Here is a 25,122-nt window from a genome sequence, read left to right as displayed (position 1 = left end):
ATCCTCCCTTTCTGCTCTTAACTCTCTTTCCCCTTGCACTTCTGTCTGGGCCCCTCTTCCATTTTGTCTGTGTCTGCGTTTTCTAAGACCAGTTCTTATCGGCTCAAGGTTTTTTTTTTTTCCTCTTCTTTCCTCAACGTCCTCTTATCTACGTCGTGGCTCGGCCCGGCGGGGTAGAGATGTCCTGTGTCGCCAAGCTGACGTATAACGAGACAGGTGCTTCTTCTTCAGCCACCCACTCACACAAGAGATACCAGCTTCATCCCTCTTCCACTAACTCTACCTATCTCTGCACGGGACAGATTGTTTATGTGCCGTGTCAAAATAAGATCTAGTCCAAAAGGTCACACTTGTTTTTGCTGTGCTGTCATTACAGTCTCCCTCTCTCGCTCCCTCGCTGTCTCATCTCAAGATGCTCCAGTGGAAGATAGCATTAATTAGCTGCAGTGTGGGAGCAATTCTATGCAGCAGGTTGATCTCCTCCTACTTAGCCCACAGCTACACACCAATCACCCTCACCCACTCCTGATACGTCTCATTTTTGCCTTCGTCAACCTGACGACTGACACTGCTTTCACTCTGCCCCCCCCCCATCTGGATTTCACATCCTGTCACACGGTATTTTGTCAAAAATTTGATAACACGCACCATAGATGTGCATGAGCCAAGCTGAACGAGGTGGTTCTAGTTGGTGTACAATCAGAAGACACAAGGAAGAGAATAAATGTGTGCATATGCATGTAAAGTTGTAGTGTTTCAATATATACAATGAAACAATGCCCAGTAAATCTGTCTACCATAGATTTAATGATACCATGACTGCTGTTGTAGCTATCCCTTAATGCTCTGAACCCCCAATAGTTTTTTATGCGTTTTATGCTTCTGTCACAATTTTTATTCACTTTTGGCTCATTTTTTACCTCAGTATAAAGCCCTGCACCTCTATGAAAACAGCACAACCATGGCTAGAAGTGGAGAGAACTTAAAAAATGTATATTAGTGCAGCATAACAAAGTTATTGCCATAAATCATGAAAATTAAGAAAAAACTGTTTAATTTCTGTGATTATGATTTTACAAAAATTTTAATCAATTTGTAAAGCAATTTTCCAAGTGCCCTGATGCATTACCAATACTGAAAGAAAAGGAAATGATTCTCCATATATAATTTGTTTCCGTACTTGTCTTCTGTCTGCTTTGTCTAAGCACAGCCTGCAGTTCAATCCAGTACAGCAAAAAGTCTCTGAATTTTTGTCAGGCGGCTGTTGGTCTCAGCTGAGTCACTAACAGCTTCACAGTTGCACCAGGGAGCACAAAATTTTTTTCTTTTGACAGAATCTTGTTTGTACAAATAGTGCATTTTGGACATATTTTCAAATAAGACATAAAACAAAGGGATTTTAATGAAATGTGATTTTAAGCTTAGATTTGGTCACATCTGAGTTGAGTAGTTCAAGGGCCTTCAAAACGGTGGAAAATCTGATTCTTGTATCTATTTTTACAGATTGTAGCGTATGTGTAATTTTATGTTTTGTGTGGTTTTATTTAGAAACCAGTAAGCCTTTCTAATTGGCCTGCTGGTTTAATATCTCTGGGTGTATTTCTCGTCTACTTGCACTGTTTTTCTTAGCTCGTGTCACAGTTTCACATTGCATTGCTGTATTCCCAAAGCCATGCATACTTTTTCTGTGTTTATTCTCTGTAGATGGATGCACCTGTACACGGGGTTGCTGCTGTCAAGCTTCCCTGCACCATGTATGGCGGAGATGGAGCTTTAGCAGGGAGGATGCACAAGTTTCACCCATCCGCTCATACATTACAAATGATGCAGCACCGTCTAGGATGAAAACACTGTGAGGCAGAGAGGAAATGTAAGAGGAAAAGGTGTCAAGTAGAAGCAATATGGTGGTGCAAGGAAAAGAATTGGAGAGAGAGAGATGGATAGAAATGGGAAGATGCAAGTCTGTGATAAGCGATGCTTTTGTGAAGGAGAGGAAGGAGGGGTGGGACAGGAGGTAGGAGAGTGGGAGGTGGAGAGATGGTGGAAAGGGCGGAGAACTGAATAAACATCAGGATGATTGAATGTGATGGAGAGGGGTGGAGACGGAGCCTGTTTTCCAGATGCCTCGCTCGAAAGATAAAGGGGAAAGAAGGAGCCGTGATGCTCTCTGGGGAAATGCTGGGAGGAAGGAGAAGAGGAAGTGGGGAATAGGAAAAGGGGGCAAACAGGGGGCAAGTGGAGTTCTCCAGTAATACAAGCAGGAAAGAGCGGGACAGGATGTTAAGCAGCAGGAAGGAGACGGACAATATATTGTGCCCTGTGTTCCATAACCAATTATGGTCTGTAATGGCCAAATCATTTATTTGCTGATAGAGCATAATTGCACGTCAAACGGTTTGACTAGTGGTAACTGAGCTAATAAATCTCAAATGATTTACTGCAACCACACAGGCCTGCACAGACACAGACGCAGCCACACACACACTCAACATGGATCATTTAGTGTACACAAAAAGTAGGGAGTGTTATCCTATCTGCTTACCGAATCACAAATCCCCTCTCTACTGGAACATTAAGTAAACCTGCGGAGATGCTAATGCAATTACGGCACGCTTGCTCTGTACACAAATCAGAATAATTAAAAGGTCAAAGAGGACACAGTAAGCCATTAATATCTCATCTGTATGTATTTGTAGGTGCTAAATTGCTCAGTGAGTAGAGGGTTGTTTTTCAAAGGTAGAGGATGCGCTGTTTTTGTTGCACGTTGTTTACTTGTCCTTGTGAGGCATTAGCTCGCTGCTTAACGACACGCTTTTTTCCTCTGTCACTTACCCACGTAGGCACAAAAATAGACAGTGTGAACACCGACACTCGCGTCCCACACAGCCCATACATGTGCACAGCTGATATGCAGTAAATAATTAAATATGTGTGCATGTGTCTTTGTGTGCGAACTCTGCGGGGAGCAAAGCTGCTTGTTCAGCAGTTGTCGAGCTCTATGTGGCCATTGTTAACCTCGCACCGCTCAGCAGGTGAAGCTCTGCATAGGGTAAGATATCTGTGGGTGTCACCCTCTGCTCTTCAGAAAGTTGCGGGTGGGCGTTTGTCTTACAATCCCATACACTCACACAGTGACAGTTTTTTGTGTGAGTGGAAAAAGTGCATTGTGGCTGACCTTGTCCCACATAGCCAGACCTATGTTCATTCAGTGGTGGAGAATAGTCTGGAGGCGTCTCATTATAATTCTGCTGAAAGGTGGGGGAATAAATGCTCCGTGTGTTTGTATTTCTTTAATCAGTCATGTTTGTCTTTGGGGGTAAGGAGCCCAAGATGCAGGGATGGTGCCCCTACAAAACCGTGTCAAGAGGAATTAGTGGAATATTTGCACGCAGGATGGTCTTTAAAGTGGCTTATTCACTGCAATAACCAAGAAAAAAAAAACTGTAAAAAATCACAGTGAAAATTGTGTTAGAAAAAAATAAGCAAAAAATGGTGGAATATTGTGAGTCAAAACTGTAAAAACTTTTTTAAAAAATTGTAAAATAATAATTTTAACCCATTTAAATACTGTAAAATTCTGTAATTTTATGTGGAAAAGAATGACGTAGTGTTGGTAAAAATACAGATTTGTAATGAGGACATTATGTACAGCTTTGACTTTTCACAGTCAACATGTAAACAAATACTTTATTCTTTGATTTTACTTGATATTAATTTTAATTTAACAAACAGGCAAAATCTGTAAAATAACCATTTAATATATATGTAAATAAAAAAAATTGACCATTTATTCTTAATGTGCAGAATATTTCTCTTAAATAATGACAGTTATCTGTAAAAATAACATTATTTTTGCTACTTTAAATGCAGGGGGGGAAAAAAAATGTAATTTCAGTCAAACAACAGTTGACCTAAGTAGAACCACTTGAGTTTGTACTTTAAAATCTAATTCTGTGCTTCTTTGTTCTTAGCCACTTTCGCTTTGGTGCTTCTGCAGGAGGTCATAAACATTCGAAATTTATCTAGCAGATTATTAGTTGTTCCACTGACTGACAATGGTAGCCCGATTAAATCATAAAGAGAAATGTGAGCTATTGATGGAAACATCCAGAATTTAAATGATTTTACGTATAAAAGCTCTAAAAGTCTTCTATGATGAAGTAAAATGCAATCAGCACATTTATCATGCCTCAAGCATGCATACATTTTTATAAGATCTTTGTATTGTAACATAATATCAACATAATTTTGTGTATTTAGTAGAGAACTCATCTTTTTATAATCAGCAAGCTCACACTGGCATCCGTTATCTCATTTCATTATTTATGCATGTTTGCTGTTTTATTCTCCGATTAGTTTCAACTAACTCCATAATTAGCAAATAAATGTTACATTTAGTCTTTCGAGCGTCACTGAAAAACACACCATTACATTCAAAATCAACTGTTTTATTCGATTTTGCACACAATTACTGCATTTCAAATATTCCTAAACACTAGAAATTGATGAAATATAAAATCACATAAATCTGTGATGTTTTACGTTTATTCCACTCACATCACAGACCAGTGAACTAAAAAAAAAAACAGATTAACAAAAATTAATAAGAAAAATTCACACTCTTGCAGCAGATTCCTTCTCACTGCGCAGATTATTCCCTGAGATGCTTGCTATAGGAGATTCTCCCTTCGATGGTGGGCTTGACCTTTTCCTTATTTTGGTGACATCCTCTCAGGTGCAGATCCGAGCCGAATCTAACGTGTCCATTAAAAGTTTTCTCCGAGGAGCAGACTGCAAAGACTTCGCCTTGGTTGTTGGTCAGCTTGATTTTTGAGCTTCGCTGAGTTTTAACGTGAACCTAAACTCAGGCCCACTGGTGTTAATTACCCGCTCCTCTCACCTCCCCAACCTGCGACTGGATATCTGTATCTGAGCAAGGAAGCTCCCTGAGGGCGGCCAGTGTGTCTATACACCGCTTTGATTGGGGCTCTTTTTATTAGAGCAGAGCAACATGCACAGAATCAGAGTTGGCCCTGCTGGTATAGATTTCGGAGACGGATGAAATTAAATAGAAAGACTTTTTTTTTTCCCTTAGGTTACGCAGAGGGGAAAAAGGCAAGGAGGTGGTGAGGGGATGAGTGGAGGCAGATGGAGGTGAAAGGGGGAGGACGGGGGAAGCAGGCAGGGAGCGGAGGTGTTGCCGGGGTGACGGGAGAGGAGGATGAAGTGGGACGTGCCAGTGGAGCGACTGTAATCCGGGGCTCTGGCCGGCTGACAGGACGCACATAGACGCACATACTTCTGCTCAATCCACGGCCTCCAGCGCAACAGCCAGCGAACGCAGGTCTGCAGCAGGAGGTGGCCAGTCTGTAAGGTGTTTCAGGGCCAGAGCGAGCCATGTTTTTATCCTCGTTGCCCCGCCAGCTTGGCATGACCGCTCAGATGGACATAATATGAGGAAGAGAGAAAGAGGAAAGAGAGAGAGCAGCGAGTAAGATGGACAGCCAGGAACACACAACCAGACAGAGAGAAAAGAGACAATGTTCAGAACTGGCAGCCTTACTTCTCTCTCTCTCTCTGAGTTTCTCTCTCACTCCCTATGTGTGTGTGTTTTTTTCTTCCCCATACTCCTCCTCTCGCTCCCACCGCTTTCAAAATCCTTTTGTTCCCTCCCTGCTTCCCTCTCTTTGATTTGTTTTTGTACATAATATTCCGACTAAGCCAGTGTCCCGGTGTGGTGGCATCGGCAGGGGATGAGTGAGGAGATGGGTGGAGGAGGGATGGAGTGACTCGGAGTGAGGGATAGAGGGGCTGAAAGGAGCGCGGATGGAGAATGCCGGGAAACCCTCAGGTGGGCGCATGGAGTGGTCCCCTCTCCACGTTAACCTGATCCCTTTTATTTTCCTGTCTCTTTTCTACCTCCTTCCCCCCCTCTCCACTTTGTTTTTAGGGCACACTTTTAACTCGGCGGATTTGCTTGGATGCTCGTGGTATTTAGTCTTGATAACTTGCAGCACTCGGGGACTCTCTGGATGTGTGCGACAGTGTGGTTTTTTTTTTGTGTGTTATCCGTGCGATTGCGGCTGTTGTCATGAGAGTCACGTAGCTCTGCTGTCTGCCTCTGCCTTGCCTCCTGTATGTTCAAAGGCTGTGGAGCTATGTGGCTCCTGTAGGACTCAAGCTGTTGCTGCTGCTGCCTCATCCATGACAAGCTCCTTCACAAACTCTGCCGTGGCGTCCCGTGTGCCCTTTGGGAGTTTTTAAGTCATTTGTAGCCAGTCAGTTTAGGTTCATTTGATTTCTATTGTTGCTTCTTCTGCTGCTACGCTGATTCATATTTGCATTTTTTTTTCATTGCAAGAACTTTTTTTTGTTGTTGCTGTTGAAGCAGATTTGGATTTACGGTCTCTGCTTGGGCTCCTGCTATCCCTCATATATATTTAACGTTGCTGTTTCCAAGGAGATGTCAGCATTCCAAAATAAAAGCCTCTCAGTCAGTCGATGTTGCCACTCCCTTTTCCAGCGTTTCCCTGCTGTCTGCTCATTTTTAGTGACAGTATGATATGGCGAAGATGTTAGCAGGACAGCTCCACAAAGCTCACAGAAAGGCGAAGACGCTGACAATTTCTCTCTAGATATTCCATAATGATAACCTCAGCCCAAGTGGTGAGATGTTAACGCAACGCCTTCACACTCTGATGCAGGGATGTGACAGTAATGGGGTGTGTGTATGGGTGTTTTCATGTGTGTGTGTGTGTGTGTGTGTGTGTGTGTGTGTTGAAGTTCTCATTAGCCCACAGGGTTCCAGTCAATAGAGGCCAACACCTCTCCTCCCGTCTTTTCTCTCCCTTCACAGTACACTGAATCACAAATTAGGATGTGTACATATATGTGTGTGTGTGTGTGTGTGTGTGTGTGTGTGTGTGTGTGTGTGTGTGTGTGTGTGTGTGAAGTGTGTCTATGTATTTCAAGTGTGCGTGCAACAGTGTATATGAAGCCTGTCTAGTAATCCTTGATTTACTACTTGGCCTGCTCCTGCACTCTTGTATTATTGCCTCTCGTTAAGATACTTTTTCCCCCGTTAATTAGTCGAGTGAACCCCCCAGAGTTTAAACCATTATTTATTCATCATGCCCTCAGTTCGATCTCATCACCGAACAGTGAGTTAATGTGTGTCTGCGCGCGATTAGGATCGGTGCCAGGAAGGTGCAGGGTTCACAGTCGGACCATCTAGTAAACACACACACTCAGACTCGGAGGTGCAGACTTTTTGCAAAGCAGCAGCTTCAGCAATTAAAATGAGGTAAGCTCTGGCTGCATAAATGACTCTCCACCCCTTCAAAAAAAAACAAAACACCTACACTCTGTCGTCTTCATGAATGAGTTTAAAGGATCTGAGGCAGCTGCAGAATGGGCAGTGGGAGATCAAAAGTGGGCAGCTGACATTTGTGTGCGCTTGGGATTTCTTACAGTGTCTGTAGAGTAGATGCATGTGTGCTCCATAAGGGATCAGAGACGATATGTCTGTGTGTGTGTGTGTGTGTGTGTGTGTGTGTGTGTGTGTGTGTGTGTGTGTGTGTGTGTGTGTGTGTGTGTGTGTGTGTGTGTGTGTGTGTGAAAGATTGTGTGGTTGGTATCACTACCTACTACTTAGACCTAGATTGTAGTGCAGCAGCTGAAGATTATTTTAGCAGCAAATATATTTACATTTAACTGATGACCAGTTTACCGGCTGCACAGTGGCTTGGTGGTTAGCGCTTTTCTCCTTGCAGCTAGAAGATCCCTGGTTCGCCTGGTCCTGGCCTTCCTGGAATCTTTCTGCATGGAGTTTGCATGTTCCCCTGTGCGTGTGTGGGTTTTCTCCAGCTTCTTCCCACAGTCCAAAAACATGCTCAGGTTCGAAATTGTCCATAGGTGTGAATGTGAGTGTGATTGTTTGTCTGTATGTGTAGCCTTGTGATAGACTGGTGACCTGTCCAGGGTGTCCACTACCTTCACCCTAAGTCTGCTGGGATAGACTCTAGCCCCCTTGTGACCCTAATGAGGATTAAGCGGTGTAGATAATGGGTGGATGCATAGATAATGGATGGATGGATGATTGCCAGTTTATATTATAAAGTATCACAGAATCTCTATTCAGTTCCCAAGAGGTTAAATCACCTGGTTGCTCCTTTTGCCTGACCAACATAATTAAAAACGGAGAAAAATGCTAAATCAGCCATGTGTTAATGTGTAGCATTTGTCCAATTATTGCCTTGTTTGATTTCCCCACTAAATTCTCACTACATTAACTCTGTACAGAGACTAAATAATTGTGCATTGAACTGAAGTTTGCAACAGTAAGGATTCACTTTGAAAAAAACTAAATTGCGGCTCTGCTTGGCCCTGTTTTTTTCTCCAGGCATGGTTGAAAACTGCACTTGAAACTCTGTTTGTCACTACCACTGAGAAAGGAAGAGGGATGCGAGGGTGAAATTGGTTGTGAAGAGACAGGAGAGAGGAGATGATGAAGGGCTGTGACAGTATTTCTGAGAGCCACATCTTCCCCTCAAAGTGATGTTTCTCTTTGATATATTTTCTTTTTTCTTTGCAGTCACGTTGACACGACACGAGCAGTCGACCTCTGGCATTAGCTCTCTGTGGGGATGTGTTCCCACCACAAGTGTTCAGGTTATATTTAGAGTCTATCAACCATGGCAGTTTTCTTGAAAAATAGTTTTACCATACACTGATGCAGTAGGTGAAGTTTTGCACACTTGATTTTCTTACAGGCGTACCACACACGATACATGATAATTTAACATGATAATGGACTGCAGTGATGATACACATTTAATGAAACACAAGTGGTGTGCATCTGTGAAGCCTTTGCCACACCTCCAGGAGTTAGTTTTGGTTACACTGTTAAAAAAATTAATACATCTGTAAAAAAAAAAAAAAAAAAAAAAAACAACAAAAAAAATTGAACAGAAAATCTGGCAGCAAGAGCAAAAATAAATAAATATATAAAATAAATGGTGGCATAAACATTCAAAAAATGTCAAAACATGACAATAGCAGATACTTTCTGTAAAATAATGATATTTTAGCTGATTTAAATACAGTTTTAAAAAGTGTAATTTTACAGTTGCACATTGTAAAGGAATGAATTGCAGTTTTGGCCTTTTTTCATGACAATTAATGCATTTTTCTTTATTTTACTAGATATTATCTGTAAAATAACAGTTAAAAGATGTATCTCAGATATTTTTAGCTCCTTTAAATACAGTAAAATAGTGGTACTTTATATTCTATGGTCACACTGTAAACTAGCAAATTACATTTTTTCCCATTTTTTTAGTCATATTTTTGTTGTGTTTTTAAAATATTTTTCAATTCCTAATATAACAAATTTTTCTTTCAAAAATGTCAAGTGTCTGTAAAATAATAATTTTTAAAAAAAAATTCAAATACAGTAAAAAAAAAAAGTGCAATTTACAGTAGTCCATGGGCTACTAGATATTGTTACCATCTCAGGTGACCAAACCTACGTGGTACTAAAATGTACATTGTGTTAATGTAAGTACATTAAGATGTGATAACCTTTCCACATGGGCAGCTTTATCACTTATTTGTGAAACAGTCACATTCACCATAACCGCGATATTACATAATTCATTTAAATCTCACCGTACGCAAAGATCAAATCTAATATAAGTCAATAATCAAATAAAACGGTTTGAGAAAGGATCAGTCCCAGATGAATGCATTTCTTGTTTGTCTGTACTGTCTTTTCATGCTTATTTGTTTTGGTCAATTTGTGTCTTGTTTTTGTATTTTTGTGTATTGTTTGGTTATTTTGTGTCTTGCTTTTGTTGTTGTGTGTCTTGTTTTTGTATTTTTGTGTATTGTTTGGTTATTTTGTGTCTTGCTTTTGTTGTTGTGTGTCTTGTTTTTGTATTTTTGTGTATTGTTTGGTTATTTTGTGTCTTGTTTTTGTTGTTTTGTGTCTTGTTTTTGTCGTTTTGTGTCTTGTTTTAGTCGTTTTGTGTCTTGTTTTAGTTGTTTTGTGTCTCGTTTTGTTATTTTGCGTCTGGTTTTTGTCTTTTTGTCTTGTTTTTGTCATTTTGTGTCTTGCTTTGTTATTTTGTGTCTCGTTTCTGTCGTTTGGCATCTTGTTTTGTTATTTTGTCCCAGCTTTGTCGTTCTGTTTCTTGTTTTTGTCACAGACAATCTTGTTACCGTAGCAACGAAATCTTTCTCAGACTCAAGTTTGTCGTAGTATTGTTCTGTGTTGTAAAGTTATAAACACAGATGATGATGTGTGGCACTTATTATTTTTTCATAACGAGGAATAATCCTATCGAATTTGACTTTTGGCTCAGACCCTTTCACTGTGTCCATTAAACCAGTGATAACATTTGTTAAGCTGTGAGTCTGCAAGGGCTATCATATCATATCAAAATGCAAACTAGAGACATATAGCTAGTTAAAAATACCAAAAAGAATTGGTCACCTTGAGTGGTACCGATACTGGAAATTTTGGGTCCAGGCCCATGGACTACAGTCAAAACATTGTGAATAAATACATTACCATTTGCTAACTAAAATTGATATTTTGCGTTATGTAAAGCTTTGGTCTGTGTTTTTTATGGTTTACATGCAAATTAAACCTTTTTTCTCTTTTTTTTCATTATTTGTAATTTAGGAAAACTGGAACAATCTGTAAAAGAACAAATTGTTCCAAAAAAAAGAAAAATTACAGTTAAAAGCTTTTAAAGTTTTTACAGTGTGAAGAGCAACTATTGTGTCTTGTGTCCATGAACCCACACAATCAAGAATTTTATTTCCCCAATAAGCTGCTAAACATTCTGCCACGTACAAAGACAAATGTCTAAATCTGTGATGTCTGAGAGACTTCAAAGCCAGGCCAACCTTAGTTAACTGGGGAATTAGGAGACTTTAGATTATTTGTTTGGCTAAAACCTTTGCTTCAGAAAATAATCCCATTTGATGGCCTCAGTAATGAAAACGAAAAAAAGGACTTTCATCCTCAACATTGCAGCAAACTGCACAAATCCCTAAATGTACCCACACTGACAACAACATACTTTTCTCTCTGAGCCTGAAAATAAAATATACTTTAATCTTTCAAGTGTAAATCTAAAAAAACTGTATTTTTTTACAGCCTTGATCATGTTTTTCTGACCTGTTACAAGCTCAAAATCAGTTTCCTTGTCATTCGTTTGTAGGTAGTAAGTAAAATACTGTTTTATTTGCTCTTAGTCAGCAGGTTTTTCGACCCACAGGCACATGGAGCGCTGATAATTCAGTCTGAAAGTCACCAAGCCTTTCCAATGAATAAGTTACCCGTCACTTCTTATAGTTCTTTGTTTACTTTCGTTGGTTTGTTTGGAATCGACTAGAACCAGCGGCAACATTTATAGGCCTTCTTTTCTTGGTCTGAACCACATGAACTGTGCTTTCCTTTATAACACTAACTGTGTCACATTTATAAAATCTATTGCTTTAAAAATGCAACAACAGATTTTTTTGGCAGTTTGGAGTTCGGCAGAAACAAAATCTGAAACCAAATAACATCGACTGACCTTTCAAGGTAGCAAACAGTTGCTTATTTACACACCCAGCAACGTCATCGTTCATTTGTGGTTTTGTTTGCGGCCACCTGGTGAATGAAAGTTCAATATTCTCTCTATTTTCCGTCTCTGCCAACTCCCGAGGGGAATATTTGGCTCCTAAATGCTTGAAAACAGTTACAGTTGTTAACTGTAACGGTTTGCTGTTGAGCACGTAGGGCACATTGGATTTTTAAAGGTTTGTGACAGCACAATGGGAGCAGTAGGAGTAGAAAGCTGAACAATGAGCCGAAAGGAGGAGCTCTGGATTCATGTAATGATTATTTTTCATACGTTTTTCAGGTCAACGCGGCATTGTTTTCACTGCTAACGATCATTAGCAACTTCACTTGCAGCCTTACTGGTCAAGTTGGTATAATAATGGTTGCAGATAGCATAATTATTTCTGCAGCAGGCACTTAAATGCATGGAAAATTCTATACTTTTTGTCTAAAAATACTGATTTGGATTGTGAATTTAGCTGGAGGTTGTTTTAGGCATGCATGAGTTGTTGTAAATTGGTGCATTACAGCAATCTACTAGCTTAATTGTGTCATGTTAAAAAATTGTTGAACCAAACAACATGCACACAGTACTTTCTCATGCACACCTTAAATAGCAGGCACACAGAGAAAGCAGGTAAAGAGACAAGCAGGTCTGGTAAACCTTTAATTGATTGGCCTTTTGGTTTGGAAACCAGTGCAGGCCAATGGCAGGCTAATGGCAGCATTAAAGTCCTGTAGCTTCTTTGATAACTTATCAAGGACGAGGTGTTCTTTGGCAACCATTTGTCAATTCCACGCCTGGCTAAACTTGTTGGCTGAGATATTGCTGGTCAACTTTCCAGCTAAACTGCAGTTTAAGAAACATGTAATGATCATTTTTCATTGGTTTTTCATCATCTTTCCTGATTCCGAGGACCGGTGAGGAGCCACCTTAGGCCTGGAAGAGAGCTGGACCTGCAATACGCTGTTTTAAACCCTGGTTTTCGATTCATCCAGTGATTCTCCAGTCATCCCGAGCTGCAGTGACCTTCCACTTGCAGTCCCCAGACTGTAAGAAAGCGGTCCATGCTTTTATATAATTACATCGGACAGCCACTTACATCGCTTAGTGACACATTTCAGTCCAGTAAGCAGCGATGCCGTCATGCCGGAGCACTCAGAGGCAGCATGAACATCGTACGCCAAGATGTCACCCGCTAATCGACGATTAAATTTGTTCGTAAATTATTTGTCACACAGTTATTCGGGTGTTAGCAGATGTCTTCGGGTCATGATTGAGCCACGGCTCTGAGCTTCCTTTATTCGCTCCTCAGGCTCAGCTGCACTTTTATGTCCTCATGATCCACAGTCTAGCAGGGCCAAAGGCACTGAGGTTACCAAGGGGGACAGAAATAGGTTTTTCGAGGATCTGTGTGGAGGATCAGGCAGAGTGGATTTGTAGGGCTTGGAATAAGTTTGTGTGTGCGTGGCGGAAGTTAGCGGTAGTGGTAGTAGGGGGTTGACACGAGGGCAGTGCTGTAGCTAGAGGCGCCATCTACAGATGGAGAAAATGGAGCAGTTGCACACATCTGCTCCAACTGGCCAGAGGGTGAGAGGAAACAGCAGGTCAGACACACAGCGTAACCAGATGACAGCTGGAGATGCGAGCGGTTAGATTCTTTCTCCTAATTAAAGGACTGTAGGGAAGGGATGCATACAAGAGCAGAGCGAACCTAACAGAGACAAAGAAGCCGGAGAACATGCCGTGAGTGACTGACAAGCTTTTAAAGCAGGAACTGGAAATACTGAAAAAAAAAAAAAAAAAAAAAAGAAGCATTAAGCGAAGCATGAAGAGCTCTACAGTCAGAAGTTGGAGAAATAAAAGGGAAGACACAGCCAAAAGAAGCAGGGATGGTAAGACAGGATGGAGGAAGGCTGTGCTTTTAGAAAAACTGCAGTTAAAATCTACCATGTGAAAGCAAAAAAGTGTTTTGTACAGCTTCACACAAATCAAGGTCATTTTGGAAGATGTGTATGAGTAAGAGTCGGTTTCATTTAGGATCAGACTGATGATCAGAAGTCAGTAAAATACTCTTTCATTCACAGTCGCCCTGACTCCTTACCTACTTTCAGGTATCTACCAAGAAAATAAACAGCTGACATCCAAACGCTAAGTCACTGACAGAGTTGTTAACGAGACTGACTGAACATGACGTCTTTAAGTTAAATGCTCCAAAGTGTGGATACACTTCACTAAAGTCGACAAGACAACTCCAAAACGCAGCAATCGCAGAAAGAAATGACAAGTCTTTGGTTAAATATTTAACTGCGGTCCGTCATGTTGAAGTAAGAAATTGTGGCAGTGCAACGATTTTACCTTCAGGTAATATTAAGTGCAGCGTGCATGAAGAAAAATCAGTGATTCACTTAGTTGATATTTGCTGAATGATAAAGTGGAATCAATATGATTTCCGCTGTGTTGTTTTTACTTCAGTTTCCGCAGTTTTTTTTTTTTTTTTTGTAGCCCTACTGAGCAAACGCCATTTTCAGCAAAAGGAAAGATAAATGCCATGGATCAGTTTTTTAAAAAATGTGGTTAGGTAGTGAAATATAAGCAGTGCATGTGTATTTTTTTTAACTAAATGTCTCCATTCCTCGCAGACTGACGGCCTTATTTGAAAAGGGATTTGGTGTATTTACATGAGATAAAATGCTACACTGTGGTGGTGTTGAGGGACAGAATCAAACAGACTAAAGGGTGGGAGAGGCTTTTGATGGGAGCGGCTGGCTGATAAAATAGCTCGCTTGTTTTTGGGGAGATGCGTCTGTTGGTCTCTCCGTCTGTCTTCTGGGAGTTTTCTGGTGAGATTAATGTCTTGCCGTCAAATCCGAGACTCCCTCCTGTCAAACACGCGCTCCCAAGCCTATTTATAACCAGACGCCCACTCACAAACACTAATGAGTCTCTGGGTGACAAATGGATTTGGAGGACACCTTGCACACCCCAGCCTCTACCTCTCTGCTCCCTCTTCTCCCATCACTCTTCTGGCCCCCGGCCCTGATGCCTACTTCTCTATTTCTTTCTTGAATTCTTTTTTCCCAACCTCTCATACTGTTTCTCTTTCGTCCACACCTCATCGTGGCCCACTTCTGCCCACTCGACCACACCTGGTTTTCAACGCTCACCTTAAACCATCAATTTCCCCCTCCTCTTCGCCGACCTCTTTCTGCCAGCCTCTATATTCCCATTGTCATCTTCTCCTCTCCAAGTTTCATCCACCTCTATACTTAGCTGCTCTCGCTCTCTTTTCTCTTTCGCTGCCTTTGTCGCTCTGTCAATCTCCATCTCCCCCTCTGTCTCTCAGCTAGTTGTGAGTCAGTGCCAGTGCTTACTGGATTAGCCATGGGCTGCTTTGCCAAGTGCTCTGGGGCAGAACATTTAACAATTGTCAGATTTGGGCCTTCTTTCAGCCAGCAGGTGGCAAGAAGAAAAGGGGACGAACAATTGCTAAAATAGAGCCATTTCTTGATGTCTCTGTTCATATTAAAAGCTGCTGTATATATCGAAGAAGCAGGCCCTCACAGGAGCGTCAGCCTCTAAGGCGTGATAATCAGCCTGAGTGTCCAGAGAGGCAGCTTTCCTGTGGGAGTGATTGGCAGCATGGTGCCCAAAGATTGCAGGACAACATTCAATGCGACTGCCCTCGGGACTCATCATAAATGCCACTTTAGCTTGAGTAAATGTTACTTGGTGCTTTTGAGTTTTGGGGAATTTTTTTGGCGCATCTGCATCAAAACTCTGCAGCTGTTGATCCCATCATCCACCACAGGAAGTGAGTAAATATATACAAGCAGGAATACTGTGTGAGACATTATGGATCAAAAAAATCAGAGGCTTTGAGTTGTACATTATTTATTAATTATGGGAAAAGAAAACATGCTTCTGACGACTTTTCTCTTAAGTTTGTGTTAAATATCTTCTTTGATTTCTTGATACTTCAACTGAAAAACAAAGCGCAGCAACCAAAAGCAACATTTGAAGTGCTTCTCTTTTGGTTTGATTGATTCCGACTGCTGCAGTTGAAGTGTTTTTGAAGTGGCGGTAGCGACATTAGCTAATCCTCATCTTGCTGCGTAAGCCATTTGGGAGAGAGCCGAGACATTGAGGATAGTTTAGAAAAGGGATGGATAAAACTTTACTGCTCTTTCTCCAACTTTCCCCAACTAAAACTGCTATTTACAGCAAAAAAAAATCTCCTTTTGATACAGACATTGGTTTTATTTTTATTTCATCGCCTCAGTTGGTCTGAGCCTGACCTGCAGTTTGTGCCTCCACCTTTTGCAGTTGGAACAAAGTTGCATGTCTGTTTGGTGGTTGTTTGTAACACCGGGCTGTGTGAGGGGGTTGTCTTTGTTGTTTTGGCTGTTTGCAGTGGGCGCTGTGTTGTGTTGGCAGTGACAGCTTGTTAACGTCTAACTCGTCATCTCCTCCTCCTCTTTCGTGCCAACTGGCTGCTCTTCCCTGCTCACCTACGGTGCATCACAACAGAACCCCACGCATCCATCTGCACGGCTGCCCCACCCATTCATCCCTCTGCACACCGAAACCCAAAATGAGACACTCGAAACACATGTAGCACCGGTGCAGACAAGACGCAGAGAAGGAAATAAGGCATGACAGGAAGAAGTGTTGCTTTATGCAGCTGGTGAATGAGCCAATACTCTTGATAAATGTGCACAAAGATCAATGGACGTGTGAGGGATGAATGGATAAACAGGCTCACATGATGTGGCATGTATTACTGCACGGCCATCATTGTAAGCTATGCCAGTCAGTGCTACACTGAGGACGAGATGAACGAGCACGATGCACAAATGGATCTTATTTTATTTGGGTCTGGATCCAAGCAGCTAAATGACATAGTTACTCGAAAATCACGACTTGAAATAATGGTGCAGGATGCAGAAAATGCATCATGCCATTATCACAGTAAGCTAAGATGATCAAAAGCAACACTACCTGCAGTGAATACAATTATTTAATACAGGAAATGTCTTTCAGATGACCTTTAAACAAGCTATTCTGTTACCGGGGTACACCTCAGAGTCAACGAATACATTGATGCTATTTCTCAAGAAATTTTTTTTTTTGAAAAATGAAGCTCCAAGATCATGAAATTCTGAGTTTTCCGCATACAAGTGCCCAGACAAAAACACAAAATAAATCACTCCTGGTTGATGTTGCAGACATGAGCATAACCTGTTACATCACATTGCAAACACAGAATTTTGCCTTCTGTCCCTCTGCAGATAAAATCTACCACAACAAAGAAGAATTCAGGCACGACGGGCATTTTACCAGAAACTGCAGTTTTCTAGCAATATTGTAATGGACATTATCAAATAAAAATGATCTAACAAAGTCTTAGAAACCTGCCTGTTTCGATCAGTAGTCTATTAAAAGTAACTGTACGCATGAGCCCTTTAGCTTTGTGTTTCATCACACAACATTTTTGCCATTTGGGTTTGTGCCAAGCATCTAAAGTCTCATAAACATACAGGACCGAATCTTTTTATTCTGGATCTTTCTCAGTAATGCCACGGATCTAATATATTTCTGGTTTCTGATGCAGCAGAAGTCGACACGCTTAAAGGAAAAGGAAGAGTTCACTGTGCCTAGTTGTGACATTTTGTCACTCCGTTCTTTGTGACGGAGAGGAACAGGGAGGCAGCAGAGGATGACGGTAGATCTGAGACAGAAGGTGGAGCTTCTGTTTTACGCTGTTAAGTCGAGCTCCTCTTCAGCCCTCTGTGTGATATCCTCTTGGGACTGGTGAAACAAGCAATTACGCTAACACCCCACTAGGGACTGCTGTGTGCCGCTCATCTCCCCTCGTACTGGGATCACAACAGACATGACAACCCTCCTAAAGAGACTGGAACACTAGATATGGGAATTCCTCTCTGATCTGTGTCACAGTTTTTAACTTCAAATGCACATGGAGGCTTTGTATTTGTGTTTCAAAAATGCATTTTTTCTGATCTAACTGTCCTCATAGATCAAGTTTTTTTTTTTTTTTTTATTAACAACGAGTTGGAAACATGATTTGAAGATGAGAGAATGGAGTCTAAATGTGATTCAGTCAGCTTCAGAGGCTTCTCAAGTAAAAGCCATTTCCAGCGCGGGGGCTGTGGGAGAATCCACCTCCTACCTCCTATCCTCTGATTTTCCATTTGTCTTCCCTCTGATGCCAGTTGACGGAGAGCAGTTTGTACTGTGACACATGATGATCTGCATCACAACACAAATCTGTGGGTCATGTTGTCTCGACAACTTGTAATCTCCGCTGCCCTGCTTGTGCCACATCTGTCACCGGCTATGTCTCTCCCCATAATGCTTGTGTAACCTTTAACTGTTTGCTTGTTGGACGAATATGCTCTTGTGTGTGAGGGAGCGGGGGAGAGGCTAGCTAACAGCAGCTTTGTGGAACAGCTGACCTGTTGCTATGGCAACTGATCTGCAGTGACAGCCGCTGTCATACTCGTCTCGGCTAATGACTAGTTGTTTTGATTGATCCTTTTTGTCTCTTTTTAGTTTCTTGGAGGTAATTTTTTTTTTTTTTGCCTCTTGCTCTTCTTATTTAAAAAAAGTTCTGGCACTAGTATTTCAATAAAAGTGTCAGGATAATTCCTGTCGAAGAGGAAAATTGCTCCTCTTATTCTCCGTGATTTGGAAAGCATCAGCACTTCAGTGCATGTCCAGCCTTGGAGGTAGAAGACATGTTGAACTAATTGTGTGAACCCAATGAAAAAACACTGCAGCGATGAGGATGACTCTGCTGAAGGGCTGGCGAAAGCTGAATGTTTTGCTTTTGGCTGCTCGAGACTGTGAAGGCCGTTCGCTGTCTCATCTTTGACCTTGTTGGCCGCTAGCTGGTGCGACAGTTTTCAGTGCTAATCATATGTTGCCTGGCTACTTGTTTTACGCAGCAAACACACCAATTGCTTCTTTGTGATTGATTCTTCTTCCTCATTCACCATGACCTGGATGACTGAGAATCTACGCAGACTCTGGTCATTTATATAATCCCTAAAAGCTTATTTCTGTTTATCAGAATCACATATTTAGAAGTTTTTCTTATGAAAATAAGCCCTTCTTGCATTAACTGGGCTTACAAGCAGCTCTACACTGTTGCTTCCTTCAGAATGTATGGATCTTTTAAGTGCTTGTACATACCTGCACCTATCCCTCTCTAGGCAGGACAGCTCGAGCACACCAGCTCACCTACAACTCTGAATAGTAGTAATATTAGAGTAATTCAACCATACATTTTTAAAACAGAAGCTGATTCTGAAGAAGGATCCTGAAAGTTGACAGGATTGGTTCCTTTGTTATGTATGAAACCTCCATAGTAAGTGATTAGTACACTGCATTTTAAGGTGGAACTGCTACACCATTGTGTTCACTGCATTTTTCAATCATGATATGCCCTCTAGAATATAAAAAACATCATATTGACATTATATTTATCTGAGGGGATCTTTAATATTAAATCAAGGCCAATGACATTTGCAAATTGCAATGTTGCTGAATGAAACACAGCCAAACTCTGTGCCAGGGAAGCTTTTGTCTCAGCAACACTTGAGCTCAAAACTTAATTTCCTCAGTTTCACTGTTTCCACATTTGCTTCTGGAGCTGAATTCATTCTGTTTTTAAAATTCCCCGCTCTCTTTAAGCACCTCTCCACTGCTCCTGCCTGCATCTGCCCTGTTAAATCATTTAGTCAGCTGATGTAAGTGATGAATGAATTTCACTGTGTGATGTAATTCACCACTTTGATTGATAACCCATGGCCAGGGCCTAACTAATCTGACAACAGATGCGTTCCTGTGGGAGAGTGCTTGTTAGGGTAGCCTGCTGGCTCTGTCTGCAATGAGAATGGCACTGTGCTAATACTACAAGAGGCTTGGCAGCGGGTCTGCTGGGAGTGGTTGCAACAAACTACATGTTGGAGCCAGCTCAGTAATCTTGCCCTATAAGAGAAGTAACCTTACCAGTGCTGCTCCACTCACCAGCAGCTGAGATCCCTTCATTTAACCAGCAGCAATGACAAGACTTAGTGCAAATTACACATCATTACACGATCATTAGGGAACCTTAGGCTCACAATCTTAGCAGCACAAATCGGGTTTCGGCTTTCACTCCACTGAAATGATATTAGAATAATAATAATCTTGTTAAGGGCATTATTTTGGTGCTTAGGAGTTTAATTAAATACAAGAACAACAAGAAAAAAAGAGTAGATATGTTTGCAATTACCTTGAATTTCTACTGGGGTACTGTTTGTTTCTTTGGTTATGGAACCTGTCATTCGATAGGAGTTCATTCAATAATAAAAAATAACAGTTTACTCTACTCTTAGAATGTATTTAAAGTATCCCTCCTGTTGGATCACAGCAGCAAAATAAGATACTGGAAAAAAAAAAAACAACACCTCCAACCTGCACTTGGATTTTTCATGTTCTGTCTTATTTATTTTACAACTCTCCTCATTGTGTACCTGCTGCTTTTCACCATAGGAGAACATTTCTGAACTTGAAAGTTGGTTCCTGCAGTATCTTTAAAGATCCGTTCTATCTCTCAATCTGCTCCATTCAGTTTGACACCTCGGGTTTCCTGCAGAGAGTGTTGACATACCTGCACAAGGGTGTTTTTGCAATCAGCCCGATGCTGTCAGCATGTTGGCCTATGGAGGAGAGAAACAGGAAAACTCTCTGACCTGTGCAGAGTAAACTTAATGAGCCTGCAGTCAGTACAGTAGCAAGACAGTCTCTCCTGTACTTCTCATTCTAATAATGATTATGTTTCATTCATTGCTTCCCAGATTTCATAAGAAAAACTGACATTTTACTATACAATTTCGTTTGCTGTTTGCATTAAAATAACTGAAAAAACTGAAAATTGAAATTTACATCCATAAGCAGTATTTTTGTCTGACTTTCAAATGGTGATCATCTTAAATATTTCATTTATATGAAACCTATGTTTACCAGCACTTAGAAAAAAGGTTTTGCAGAATTTGGTGAAGATTTTTGCATCTGTGATGAAAACATTTAGCTCAACTTATTTGTGACAGAATACTCCATTACTTTATGAATCCAAATAAGCAAGTAGCTGTGTGGATTTTTGTTTGGTGTTTCTGTGACAGTTTTTCTGCTTTTGCAGAAAGCTCATTCTAAAAACTGACAGTGATTTAAATTAATTGACTGGTTAGTTGATTGCATTTCAATAAATCAATACAAAAATACAAATAGGTAAGAAATTTTAGGTGTTAAAGTTACAGTTAATGCTAATAGGAGATGTAGTCTGAAGCTGCTAGAAGAGAAGAGACTTTTTTCATTTTCAAACTTGCTGTCTTCATACCCATCAGGCATTTGGAAGTACTATTCCCCAGATTTTTTTACACGGGCAGAGCTCTCCTTTAAAGCTGAATTAATTGATTTTTTTGTCTGCTTAGGAGCAGAAGATCTCTAAAACACACTGACCAGATCACTTTATCAAGTTCTGGGACTCTTAAAATACCCCGTTTTCACATCCAGGAGACAAGGAATAACGCTGAAGTTGAGATCATTACAGAGAACGATTGCTGAAAATCTGTATGCCAACTAAAATGTTGAACTAAAAGCGTTTTCCACGCTCTGTGGGTGGTAATTCTCATGAGTATATCAGCTATTTGAATCATTATTAATAGACAACAGATTAAATGAGCCTTTAAAGAAGTTTTAATTACACTTTATGCTCAACACTGTAAAAAAAACAATATAACAACGAGGCCGGAAACACAGGGACACACAGAAGCACAATTGCTGAAAGGTTTATAACTGCCTTACTGCCTTCTCTGGTGTTGCCCCCTCCTTCATAATAACCCTGCTCATCTCATGAATATACAGACGCTCTGTGTATCAGCTCAGCTAGAGAAGCCTGCTTAAATCTTCCTCTTATATCCTCAGATTCTCCTTGCTGCTAAAGCTACTCCGCTTAATTTCACCCATCAGTCACGTTTTAGTTAGTGGGTGCTTTGCAGCATTTTTAGCCAGCGTGAATCTGGATTTCTGGATGTATGTGTGTGAAGGATTGTTAATAAAACATGGCCTACAGGACAGATAACGACCTATTAGACTTGAGCAATTTAGTATAGAGTCCTTGGCAGCCGTCACAGCAGTGACCTCTGCCTGAGATTTAGCTGCTTTTTTTAAATTTTTGATCTACTGTGGCTCCCTCTGTCTTTCAAGTGTGGTGTTGAGGTACAGTAGCTACAGTGCTTTGAGTATGCACACTGTTCTTTCACTGCTTTCCATGTGGTTCATGTGTGGAAGATATGTATTAATGTGAGCAAAGGTAAAAGGACAACTGGCAGATCCTGGCTACACAAGTGCTTTTTCCTCCACTTGCTGCAGCCAGAGTTGACCTGTTTGCATGATAAAACGTCACGTTCAACTCCTCAGGAAAGTCTGGCTTTTCCATCCTTGCTTTGCTGCTGCCTCCCTCTCTCTCTCTCTCTCTCTCTCTCTCTCTCTCTCTCTCTCCTGAATTCATCCTAAAAGCACATTAACTTGTTTCTTCATCTGTAGTAATAATTAGAATTTTATGATAATAAACAGCGGCTTCTTGGGTGTTTTTGTGTGTTTTGTTGAGTCAGAGTGAATTAATATGTTGATATTAATAATGACGAGACTGTTGCGAAGCTGCTGTGAATGTAATTTACAGTGTCATTTATTAGGCTACTGTATTTAGTGATTTCTAATCTAAGTGGTGATGGAAAACAAGCTCCTTGTGTTAAGCACCTAAAAGAAAGTCTATATTTAGTATTTTAATATGCAGTGGAGTCTGTGGTTGTCAGAGTTCAATGAATTCATTTTGTGGAAACAAGAAAAGCCAGTTGGATGGTACCACAGGTGACGTTGTTCCCCAACTGCAAAATCTGTCTTTTATGCTGCTTTGTTTTCGCTGCTGCTTTCATTACTTGGCTCACTGGCTCGGCAGTGCTCTGCATCTTGCTGCTCTGCTGAATCTATTGAGATTAGCATGAAAGCACACTGGGCACTTCTTTCATGGCGAAGAAGAAATATTTACTGATAGATATCTGGGTGTTTGCTGTCGTTTGTGTTTTTTTGGCTGGATATCGCTTTGTGTTGTAATGTGAATATTGAGGAAATGCGTGACGAAACAACATAAAATCCAGGTTGGGGTTTGTTGAGCCGAAATCGCAGAAATAAGACAGAGAAAAGTAAACACAGCATCTCATCTGTCTAGCCAGATGTGGTCTGCACGGTTTGCCCTCCTGTTGTTGCTTCTGCAGTTTTGCTTCATTTCACTCTGCATACAGGAGCTCCACTGTGGTTTCACTAATACGCTAACACTGCAGGCAACAAGGCGATGCTGTTATGGAGGTTGAAGGGTCTTAAATTAGAGAAACTGTTAGAGCTGCTCATGTCGGGACAATAACTTACCAGCAGCAGATGCTCTTGAGTTACTGACACTGTACTCTGATCCTCATGTGTGCCGGATCAGGCAGGGAGCGACATTTCCAGCATGGATCAATACTGTTTCAGATTACCAATAATGATAATAATGGATGGTCATTTATAGCATGCAGATACTTCAGTGACTGATCTGCACATACACACCACCTTCCAGTCTGTGCCAAATTCTACTGTGTGAATTTTTACGTGTGTGTTGGTGTGTGTACATAGCTGTGGCAAAGGGCCAAGCTTATTACAATGGCCTGTAAAGGGGCAGCAACAGCCTTGTTGAGATGCTGTAATGATTCCGGAGGCTCATTCATACTCAGCATGTGCAATGTTCCTATTTTATTTTAGTGTGATCGAGAAGATGTCAAAACCCTAAACGCCAGTTGTCTCCATAACAGCACCTGTTTCATCACCAATTTCAGTTTTAATCTGTAGCTTTCAATCTTAGCAATATTTTTTCTGACATTTTGGTCATGTTAAAGGTTGCCAAGTGTGGCACATTCAGTGAAGAGACTGGCTCTGAATGCATTTTGTTGTGCTTGATTTCTGTTGCATCAAATTAGGACTGAAATGATTCCTCGAGTAAAGTATGAAGCTTTAAGGCAGAGAATTTTGCCTTGAGGCTTTGTTTATTCCACTATACTATATATAATACCAGTCAAGGACGCACCTTCTCATTCTCGTTTTTTCTTTACTTTTGCTACTTTCTACATTATAGATACATACTGAAAACATCAAAACTATGAATGAACACATGGAATTTTGTAGCAAACAAATAATTTTGAAATAACTCCATATATATTTTAGATTTTAGATTCCTCAAAGTAGCCACCCTTTGCTTTGATTACTACGTTGCAAACTCTTGGCATTCTCTCCATGAGCTTCATGAGGTAGTCACATGAAATGGTTTCCACTTCACAGATGTGCCTTGTCAAAATTAATTTGTGGATTTTCTTCACTTATTAATAGGTTTGGGACCGTCAGTTGTGTTGTGCAGTACTGAGGTTGGTACACAGTTGACAGCCCTATTTGACAACTGTTAGAATCCATATTATGGCAAGAACCAATCAGCTATGTAAAGAGAAATGACAGTCCATCATTACTTTAAGAACTGAAGGTCAGTTGGTCTGGAAAATTGCCAATAATTTGAATGTATCCCCAAGTGCAGTCACTCACATGAGGACCGCCCAAGGAAAAGAAAGACCAGGAGTCACCTCTGCTGCTGAGGATAAGTTCATCCGAGTCACCAGTCTCAGAAATAGCAAGTTAACAGCACCTCAGATTAGAGTCCAGATAAATGCTACACAGAGTTCTAATAGCAGACACATCTCTACATCAACTGTTCAGAGGAGACTGAACCAATCAGGCCTTTATGGTCAAATAGCTGCTAAGAAACCACTACTAAGGAAAAGCAACAAGCAGAATAGATTTGTTTGGGCCAAGAAACACAAGGAATGGACATTAGACCAGTGAAAATCTGTGCTTTGGTCTGATGAGTTCAAATTCCTAACCCTCCACCTGCTGTCTTTTTGCAACGCAGAAAAGGTGAATGGATGTTGTCTACATGCATGGTTCCCACCTTGAAGCATGGAGGAGGAGGTGTGATGGTGTGGGGTGCTTTGCTGGTGACACTGTTGGGGATTTATTCAAAATTTAATTCATACTAAACAAGCATGGCTACCACAGCATCCTGCAGTGACATGCCATCTCATCCAGTTTGCGTTTAGTTGGACCATCATTTATTTTTCAACAAGATAATGACCCCAAACACACCTCCAGGCTGTGGAAGGACTATTTGACCAAGAAGGAGAGAGATGGAGTGCTGCATCAGATGACCTGGCCTCCACAGTCACCTGACTTAAACCCTATCGAGATGTTTTGTGTTGCAACCCTCTCCCTGTAGTGCTGTTTAGATGTTTGACCCATGCACCTTCCACCTGTGTTTACCGGTCAGCATCGTGCCCTGTGGAGATCCGAAGTCCGGGCTGTC

General features: G+C 41.0%; 1 protein-coding gene across 15 annotated transcripts in view; it reads left to right on the top strand.

Moving 5' to 3' along the window:
• srcin1a (SRC kinase signaling inhibitor 1a) overlaps positions 1-25,122 on the top strand; it is a 112,567-nt gene that overhangs the window by 34,509 nt on the left and 52,936 nt on the right. Inside the window, exon 1 of one of the 15 annotated variants that reach the window (XM_055005375.1) lies at positions 5,698-5,851. The exons of 13 other annotated variants lie outside the window; for them this stretch is intronic. In XM_055005375.1, the coding sequence (XP_054861350.1) occupies positions 5,827-5,851 (25 nt within the window). In that variant the 5' untranslated portion in view covers positions 5,698-5,826. Of the gene's footprint in view, positions 1-5,697; positions 5,852-25,122 lie in introns of those variants that run through there. One more of the 15 variants, XM_055005372.1, reaches the window with a different exon arrangement.

The sequence above is a fragment of the Amphiprion ocellaris genome, chromosome 19 (assembly GCF_022539595.1).
Source record: "Amphiprion ocellaris isolate individual 3 ecotype Okinawa chromosome 19, ASM2253959v1, whole genome shotgun sequence".
NCBI classification, from domain to species: Eukaryota; Metazoa; Chordata; class Actinopteri; family Pomacentridae; genus Amphiprion; species Amphiprion ocellaris.
Note: the sequence above shows the minus strand (reverse complement) of the source record. Positions and strands in the feature narration are given on the sequence as shown.